The sequence below is a fragment of the Eriocheir sinensis genome, unplaced genomic scaffold (assembly GCF_024679095.1).
Source record: "Eriocheir sinensis breed Jianghai 21 unplaced genomic scaffold, ASM2467909v1 Scaffold221, whole genome shotgun sequence".
NCBI lineage: Eukaryota > Metazoa > Arthropoda > Malacostraca > Decapoda > Varunidae > Eriocheir > Eriocheir sinensis.
The window spans coordinates 206,835-216,184 of NW_026111523.1; the positions used below are offsets into that span (position 1 = coordinate 206,835).

The 9,350-nt window shown below is 49.7% G+C and overlaps 1 protein-coding gene across 1 annotated transcript; it reads left to right on the forward strand.

The window, feature by feature from the left end:
* The first annotated feature begins 5,748 nt into the window (after nt 1–5,748).
* LOC126990914 (hepatoma-derived growth factor-related protein 2-like) lies at nt 5,749–8,907 on the forward strand. Its single transcript, XM_050849554.1, has 7 exons — nt 5,749–5,874; nt 6,985–7,110; nt 7,354–7,565; nt 7,664–7,925; nt 8,066–8,224; nt 8,434–8,500; nt 8,711–8,907. Exons 1-7 carry the CDS (start codon nt 5,749–5,751, stop codon nt 8,905–8,907), a joined length of 1,149 nt encoding a protein of 382 aa, XP_050705511.1.
* Nucleotides 8,908–9,350: the final 443 nt, after the last annotated feature.

Below are 9,350 nucleotides of genomic sequence, written 5' to 3' on the forward strand. Positions count from 1 at the left end.
TTCATTCTGGGACTTAGTCTTTTTCTTAAATATACTAGTGAGGGGCTGGTGGTCTGTAAGGATGGTAAACTTTTGCTCCCCATAGATAATGATGGAAGTTCCTACATGTTAGGACCACTGCTAGTGCCTCCTTATCTGTAGCTGAATACTTAACCTCTGTTGGCTTCAGCTTTGAGAAATACGCTATAGCCTTGTTTGTCCCGTCAGGCTGCACTTGACTTAGTACACCACCCACATGTGTTTTACTGGCATCAGTTGTTACAACGAATGGCTGAGATGTCTGCTCTTACTAGGATTGGTGCTTGGGTAAGGCACTGTTTCAATTTTTCAAAGCTTCCTGACACTTCTGTCCACACAAATGCTACATTATTTTTAGTAAGGTTGGTGAGAGGAGCGTAATTTGGCAAATCTGGGAATATGTTTCCTATAGAAGCCACACATTCCAAGGAAACGGCGGACTTCTTTCACCTTGGTTGGGCTTTCATGTCTCTTATTGGCCTCTACATTTGACAGATCAGGGCTGACATCCTCTTCAGACACAATGTGACCTAAGAATTTCACTTGCCTCTGACCAAAGGCACATTTACTAAGATTCAGTTTGACTCCACTCTGGGTGAAACACTTAAAAAGGGTGTCCAGCCTCTTAACTAGAGTGTCAAAATCAGGAGCCCATAGAATAACATCATCCAAATAGTTCCTTATCCAGCCTTGTTTAATAAGGGGAGACAATATGGGCCATCTGACGGAAAATATAGCTGACTGTAATTTAAGCCGAAAGGCAACCTTGAACCTGTACAAAGACACACCGTTACTGAAGGTGGTAACGCCTCTGTTTCCTCGTCCAGCATCACCTGAAGGGCATCTTTCAGGTCTAATGTGGCATAGTACTTGTTTCTGATGCAGTTTCACCAACTCTTCCAGTCTGGGGAGAGGATAAATGTCAGTGGTGAGGTGGCTGTTCACTTCTCTATACTCCAGACACATGCGTTTACTGCCGTCTGGCTTGGTAACAAGGACAATAGGGCTTAGCCAAGCTGCTGTTGAAGGTTCTATAATGCCCCTAGCTTCCATATCTTGCAGGAGATCTGCTATTATCTCTTTTTATTTTTCCGGTAACGGGGCTGGTTTCTAACAGGCGTTGGATCACTAATACCAATGTGTTAACTGGGGGAGATTGAATGCATCCCAACTCATTTTGTCCGAATATGAATGTTAGAGTGATATTTCCTGGATCACTTCTGCCAGAAGTTGTTGTTGCTCTTTTTTGATAAATGATTCAATCTTGCTTTTCTAACAAAGCCTCTAAGTTTGTCACGCCTGTCCCCACTCTCACGCTGACTGATCTGAATGTGGGAGTAAATGGGTGTGGATGACTGTAGGATTTCATTACTGCTGTCTGGGGTTACTTGTTCATATGTCCCCAAAAGTGTCCCAACTTGAGTACCCTGTTATTTCTAATTCTTGTTCTCTATAAGGCATATTATCTTATTCTCCTCATTAACTGTGCTAATGTGAGGGTAATTCAGATTACAATACCATGATGAGGGCAAACCATGATGGTCTTCTCCTTTGCAGCCTTCACTCTAATGTGGTAACAAGTGGACTGATAAGGAGTGAAATGACAAGCCTTTTCCCTCACTCTGAGCTGAAGAATAGATGTTTTTTTTTTTAACCTTTGATTTTCCCTTAAACAGGAAAGGCTCTGTGGCACTCTTTCCACCTTGGCCCTGGTTTCTTTGTTACTCTGGACACAGGATAGGTGGCATTTCCCCACAGCATAAGGCGGTTTGACTGATTCCAGGTGAGGCTGGCCTGTCCAAAAACGTCACAGCCGAACAAAACATCTGAATCCAGGTAGCTGTCTGGCACTACTGGGAACCACTGTTTTATAATTTTTTTTCTTCTCCAACTGGCTATCTCGAGCCAGGCCATTCCCTGTTAAATAGAGGGTGCCAGTCACCCAGCTAGGGTTTGCGTTTCTTTCCTGGTACTGATCTCTCCCACCTTGTCTCTCTACTACTGATTTCTTTACCAGCTGTGGCCACTGCCTGTAAAGTCAACCTGTAAAGCCTGCACGATTCTCCCATTTACTGCGATGGATATTATTGGAAGTATTTCATGGATCCTAGTCAGCGTGAGTTAGATTGGGGCTTCTTCCCTGACAATTTGGGTGCCCGGCGTCTCACAGTACTTCCTACGTAGACAATCAAAACAATGTCCTGGTGGTGGGCTCATGCGGTGCATTCCACCGTGGTCATGGGAATTACTGCGGCAGTAGGAGCAATACCGCTGTCTTCCGGGGTGAGGCGTTCAAAGCTTTCTGCTTTGAGAGTGAATCAAAGTTGTTTTTAAGTTCCTGGAGCTCACTCTTTGACTCGTGGATTTTGGGGTAGTGGCTTCCTGAGTGCAGGTTAAATTCTTCTCAACTCTACCTATTGTAGGGACATGCTTTGCAATTATGAGTTGTCTCCTGGCGTGCTCCACTCGGTCAACAAACTTATTGAGGGGGTAACTCTCATCCAAAAGCCTTCTACCCTTCCTTTGCCTCTGCTGGCAATCCACCCACAATTTCCTTTTATGGCCTTTTCTTTGTTAGGGAGGGTCACTGGGGAACTTACTTTCAATAACAGCATATTTGTACATTAGGAGTATTCATAAATTCCCTGTGTGGGGTTGAGAGCCCAGTCATACTGATGGCTCTCAAAATGCTGCCAAGGCCCTATCAAGAGTCACCTCAGCAGCAACTGGGGTTTTTAGGGAACTGTTTAGATCCTCCCAAGACTGGAAGTAATTACTTTTTCCCTGTTGATTATGAATGAGCATGGCAAGATCTGAACTAACTCTTGTTTTAGCCACCTTCATTTCTATCCCCATCCTCGGTGGCGGTTACATTGTTCGACTGGGAAGGTCAAAGAAGACCGACTGAGTTTCCCTGCAGCCTCTAAATCCAGTTCATGTAACTGCAGGATGGGTATGTCCCTGGCCTTAGGTAGGAAATAGTTTTGGGTGTGTGAGGTTCCTACTTCTGTCTTGGACAAGGGTCTCATTACCATAGTTGGCTATGAATTTCCCCTGTGCAATAATAATATCCTAAAGCTCTTTTCAACTTGTTCTCAAACTCTACCATCCTCACTTCTGGCTCTTGGGGTCCTCCAAGTTGGCTTCTGGAGGACTCAAGTTTACCTCTTGTCTCCTGGTAGGCATGTTGGACAATTTAATTTCATTTCTCCCGACACCAACTCTCAAACCAAGTGAAGCCGTCCGTCCCTAGCCTGTTGTTCACACCATCAAAGTAAATCATCCACACCGCTGCCACCATTACTTTGTGGAAACGTGTAGTCAACTCATGGGCGCTCTTTTAATTAATTATGTAGGTTCATTATACCTCAAAGTAGAACTAATTATTGATTATTTAAACACAGAGTAAAATTAGTAGTTTATTCACTCCAGTCTTATAAGGCACCATTATCGCATACAGGATCATCACCTGTCCAAGTGATATAGGTAACACGACTGGTAAGAAAGTTACTTGAGATAATTATTGTTTAGGATTCTGATGATGAACTAAGGGTCATAGGGCAGGAGTCCACTTATTAGAGGTTAGCTATTACATCACTAATTACATCTCTTGTAAATACCCTGAACACAGGTTGACATTAACACCTTAACCTGTATGCACATCGCGTGGCAATAAGTAGCACCAACATAATTGTATTACGCTTTCACTGCAGGAAAACACAGACTCCACCATTCCACCTTAATTGGAGTCTCTAAATTCTAAACTAGTGGGAAAGTGTTTGCGCTTATCCATTGTTACCCCTGGGAGAACGACACACAGCACCACCTCTTTTGGCCTTCTCCTTTCCTTCCTCTCTTCACACACCCCTGCCACAGGCAACCCTCACAACGCAGCTTCAAAAAGTGTTTACTGCTGCATGTTGCCACCTTGGTCTGACGCATTTTTCAGCTTCCCTATCTGTCAGGCTTGCCATGGCACACCTTGAAAGGGGCGGCGTCGCCGTGAGAACTTTCGTCAGTCTCAAGTTATAGTATTATACGCCAAAGTGAGTTGAAGACCGTGAACAGTTCCTTTCCTCACCTGAAAGTGTAAATACAAGTGTCGTCAGGAGAATGAGTCTTTCCACAACCTACCACCGACCGGAGAAGGCTAGCTCAGCCCCTAAAATGCCTTTTTTTGTGGTGACGTGCCACGGAGATTAAACTGGACCGCAGAAAGTTAATTTGCTTGAGACCTGAGATTTCCCTTTGGTAGGCCCAATATCGTAATATAAGGTCTCTTGGTATTTTATCAGCCAGGGGGCTAAATTTTACCGCTTCAGCAATAATTAAAAAGAAGTGCAGATTGACCACTTTCAAGCAATCTAGACACTGCTTTTGACCCCTCGACACTCTCTTGAATTTTGTTGACACTTAGATTGTAGGGGAGATATGGGATAGGCCAACAGGCCTCTTTGTTTTAACACCCATCTCTTCCTCTCTCAGCTTCTCCCTCTCTCACAGCTTCTTTCTCTCTCTCTCTCTCTCTCATCACTTTCATGTTTTTCCTCCTTCTTGTACTCTTGTGCATTCTCTCATCTCTCTCTCATGAGTAAACCCACATACATATATAGGCATCTTGCTGCAAGCAAACAATTCCCCAGGTTAATTCCTATTTACATGGGAAAATACTATTACACTGTAGTAATATTGGGCCATTACAGCCACAGTCATTGGTTACCAGGATTTACATGCACTTGCTTCGTAAAGTGAGTGTGATTCTGCAGACTTCCATCTCCCTTCATTCAATACTCTTCATGCCGACATACCTGGGAGCTGTTGATGGACACTGTGTTGAGTTTCGCTCTGAGAGTCACCTGTCCTAATTAGCCCTGGCCGCGGGAGTGGGACGTCTCAGATTGGGTTAGGTTTCATTGGTTGAATATAAAGGAGGGGGGGAATTTGTCGATAGCGTCGTTAGTGTTAAAGTCTGGCACCGGGCACCAGTGCTACATTAGGGCACAAGTGTCGGGCAATGTGCTGGCCTCGATGAATGCTCACGGGCTGGGTAAAAGGTCAAAGTCTTGTCGCCTGAACGCCCGTGTCCGGCACCAGAGGCCTCGCGGCCATCACCGCCGCCAGAGTCATTTGGCAGACAGCAGCAAGCATCCTTTCCTGGCGCCAGGCGTGGAGGAGCTCGCTGCTGCCTTCCTCCCGGAGCCTCGGCGTTTCAGTCTTCTACAACGGGACGCTAATCCTGATGCTGCTTTTTATTTTTTTTTGATATTTCTCGTTAATGTCCTGTTTCATCGTTGCTTCTTTGATCGTTGTTGAGCAGGAGGATGAAAACTTTTATTCCCATTATTTCTTGTTGTTGATTTACCGTCACTTTGTAAAGAACTTTCTCCAATCACTGGCAGAAGATGAGCTGAGATCTCCCTTTCACGGAAACTGCATCTGATTCTGCCATAGAATCTAGATAGCGGTTATAGAGGGAAGAAAGTTAAATATTGTTCCTGAACTTTTTCACGTAAAGTTGAATTCATAATTTGAACATTGCCACTTTCACGAACTGTGTGCGTATACTGCAAGGTTTCCGGAGCGAAATATTCAGGAATCTTCACTTCAGAGAAGAATGTCAAGTAGGCAACTTTGTTATGAAACAGTCATCTGCATCATTTCGTGAAGAAGATTTTCTTTCGAGGTTCGACCTTCTGGCAGCAAATATCGTTATTTTCCTGAAGTTGCAGCATGCGATTCAGAACTTTGCCACGTGAGAGCCATAACAGTACCTCCGTGCAGGCTGAGGAGAACAAAGACAGAGCCCATTTCTTCACAAAGCACTTTAGAACCTTCTCAGTTAGCAGCCTCGATATGGTCACAATCTTCACAAATGTCTGTGAGCACAAGTCCGCTCCTATTTCTCACCCTCATCTTTATCATCTCTAGACTCTCCTTCCTCCTACAATTCGACGATCCTCCTCATCTTAATCATCTTGTACCTCCTCCAGTTATTCTCTGCCCTACTCCCTCAACTACTCCTTTCTCCATTGTGTAGTGGCGCCTCCTTCCGCGCCATGCTGTTTCCTGTATTTCCCGGACACGTCGCCCGTCTCTCCGTGCACAGTTAGGCGTAATGGCCACGCCTGGCTTATCTTTATATTTCAGTGGATAACTAATGGAGTGTGGGATCCAAGAGGTGGGGAGGAGGGGGGCAAGGGGGAGATGTGGGATGGAGGGAGGCAGGGTGATTAGCAAGGGTGATGGGGGTAAGGAAGACTGGGTGTGTAGCAGGGAGGAGGGTGTTATGTAGGAGAGTGATAATGGTGGTGGAACTATATGGTCTTATCTGCCTAGCTCGGGGAGTCCTTCATCACCTTTTTAAGTGTGGTGCAAGGAAGGTCGGCTTGGTAGGGGGGTGGCAGGGGCGGCTGGGGAGGTGTAGCAGGGAAGGATATGGGGTTGTAGAGGAGAGGAGGAGCTAGCAGGGTGGAGGGGAGAGAGGGTGGGGTGGCAGGGAGAGAGGGTAGAGGGAGGGTTTGGTGGCAAGGAATGGAGGGAATGGCAGAGTGCGACGAGAAGGAAGAGGAAGAGGAGGGGGAGCAGGAGGAGGAAGAGGAGGAGAAAGAGAATATGTGTGTGTGTGTGTGTGTGTGTGTGTGTGTGTGTGTGTGTGTGTGTGTGTGTGTGTGTGTGTGTGTGTGTGTGTGTGTGTGTGTGTGTGTGTGTGTGTGTGTGTGTGTGTGTGTGTGTGTGTGTGTGTGTGTAGGTTTTTGCACATTGTTAACACGTTTATTTATCTGTTCATTATTGGATGCGATATAAGAGAAGGCGGTGTGTAGAAATCCACTAGCTCTAGACTACGCCAGACTCTGCCAGCTCCAATCTCCCTAATTTCCCAAAACATCTCCATGAAACCGAGGTGCTTAGGGTCACGCCTTGTGAGGCCCCTGTTACTGTACACAGCTTGCGTGATGGATCGACCAGACCGTGAAGAAGTTATCACCCACCTCGGCCTCCGGCAGCACCTCAAGCACCGAGGAAGAACAAGCCCATAAAGAGGGAGTCCCCTCTGCCTGGGGAGGAGACGTCTCCTGCCGTAGTGAAGAAAAGGTATGAGTGACGGCTGCATTGCCCACGCCTCTGGCCCAAGAAGAACAAACCTGCAAGGGAAGTCCCTCTGGCTGGAGGAGGAGAGAAAAGTCTCTGACGTAGTGAAAGAAAAGCTTGTGCTCCGTTGTGGCCCGCAGCGCCGCCGACACAAGTGAGCGTCCCCGGACAGCAAGAACGACAAGATAGGGAAGTCACCAAAGGGGTGGCACCAGACGCGAGCACCAAGTGAGCGTCCCCGGACAGCAAGGGGACGACAAGACGAGGAAGTCACCAAAGAGACCGGCGCAGACGCCGAGCACCAAGTGGCGTCCCGGACCTTCGAGGGGACGACAAGACAAGGAAGTCACCAGGGAACCGGCACCAGACGCCGAGCACCAAGTGAAGCGTCCCCCGGACAGCAAGGGACGACAAGACGAGAAGTCACCAAGAGACCGGCACCAGACGCCGAGCACCAAGTAGGCGATCCCCGGACAGCAAGGGACGACAAGATAAAGAAGTCACCGAGAGACCGGCACCAGACGCCGAAGAGCACCAAGTAGGCGTCCCCGGACAGCAAGGGACGACAAGACGAAGTCACCAAGGGCCGGCACCAGACGCGAGCACCAAGTGAGAATACGGACGACGAGGACGACAAGACAAGAAGTCACAAAGACCGACTTGAACGCCCGAGCACCAAGTGGCGTCCCCGGACAGCAAGGGACGACAGACAAGAAATCACCAGGACCGGCACCAGACGCCAGGCACCAGTGACGTCCCCGGACAGCAAGGGGACAAGACAAAGTCACCAAGAGACCGGCACCATACGCCGGCACCAAGTGAGCGTCCCCACGGGACAAGGGACGACAAGACAAGGGAAGTCCTGAGACCGGCACCAGACGCCGAGCATGAAGTAGGCGTCCCCTGACCAGCAAAGGGACAACAGGGTAACAAAGGAAGTGCCAAGAGACCGGCACAGACGCCCGAGCACCAAGTGAGCGTCCCCGGACGTAAAGGGAGACGACAAGACAGGGAAGTGCCAAGAGATGGCACAGACACCGAGCACCAAGTGGCGTCCCCGGACAACAAGGGACGACAAGACGAGGAAGTCACCAAAGAGACCGGCACCAGACGCCGAGTGCTCGTCGTGGCCCGCTAAGAAACAGCGGCAGGGGCGCTTCAGGGAACACGAGGAAAGGAAGAATTAAAGACTACTGGAAAGCTACCTGACAGGCGGAGGCCCGCTGGAGAAAAGCAGCAACAGTTCTCCGCTGAAGAGAGAGGCACGCCGTGAGTCTCTCAGCGCTCAGGGAGAGGCAGGCGTCCCTCTCCTCGACGAAGCGACAGGAAGCCCTGCTGAGCAGCAAAGCGCACGAGACTCTGGGCGCCGGGGCCTTCGGCTCCTGGCTGCAAGGTGTGGGACCCTCACAGCGGTGAGGAACTGGTCATCAAGACTACTACTACGAGTGGCAGCGTGGGGGACCTCGTGAAGGAGGCGTCCATCCTGCAGAGGCTGCAGGTGGTGGCCGGGGTACAGCGACTGGTCGGCGCCTGCGTCAGGAGGCGTTGGCTGGCCAACTCGCTTCACTTCATGGAGCTGACTGTTGAAGATATTTCGCAACAGACCCCTCGCTGCCAGACCTGCTGAGGCGTCGTGCCGGAATCACCCACACGCTGCAGGAACTGGCCAGGAAGGCTACGCCCACAACGACGATTAAGGGCGATAACGTGTGTGCGCGACAGCAGTCGAAGGCCCAGAAGGCCACCGTGATTAGACTTGGGCGTGGCCGAGCGACGCTGGACATGAGGCAGATGAAATAGGAATGAGGGCCGGAGCCCTTCACGTCATGGCTTGTGCCGGGCTGCCTCTGGACGTCCCCCGTGGATCAGGGACATAGAACACATACGAGCTGGCCAGCATCATTCGCCACGCGCTGGCCATGCACGGAGAACCTCAGTAGTGCCCCGTGCCTCCTCCCCATCAGGGGCCTGGTGAACGCCGTAAATCAGGCCGGGGGCCCGGCGAGCGCCCGACCCTCCAGGCGCTGATCCACATAACTGGAGGCGCTGCTGGAGAGCGCTGCAAACGGCGGCCAGACGCAGGGAGGGACGCGGTGCACCTCCTCCCTCCGGCGGCGGCGGCTGACCGGAGCAACGGGCAGCAAACGCTATACGCCCCTTCAAGGCGGCGGCGGCGTCCATGCACAAAAGACGGGCTGCGGTCACGCCCCGTCTGAATTAACAATGGCCTGAACCAGCAAAGG

Coding starts and splice junctions, on each gene's coding strand:
- LOC126990914 (XM_050849554.1), top strand. CDS start 5,749: ATGCGATTCAGAACTTTGCCACGTGAGAGCCATAACAGTACCTCCGTG. Junction 7,566..7,663: donor CACCAGACGCCGAGCACCAA/GTAGGCGATCCC, acceptor GTCCCCGGACAG/CAAGGGACGACAAGACGAAG. Junction 8,225..8,433: donor AGACCGGCACCAGACGCCGA/GTGCTCGTCGTG, acceptor ACGAAGCGACAG/GAAGCCCTGCTGAGCAGCAA.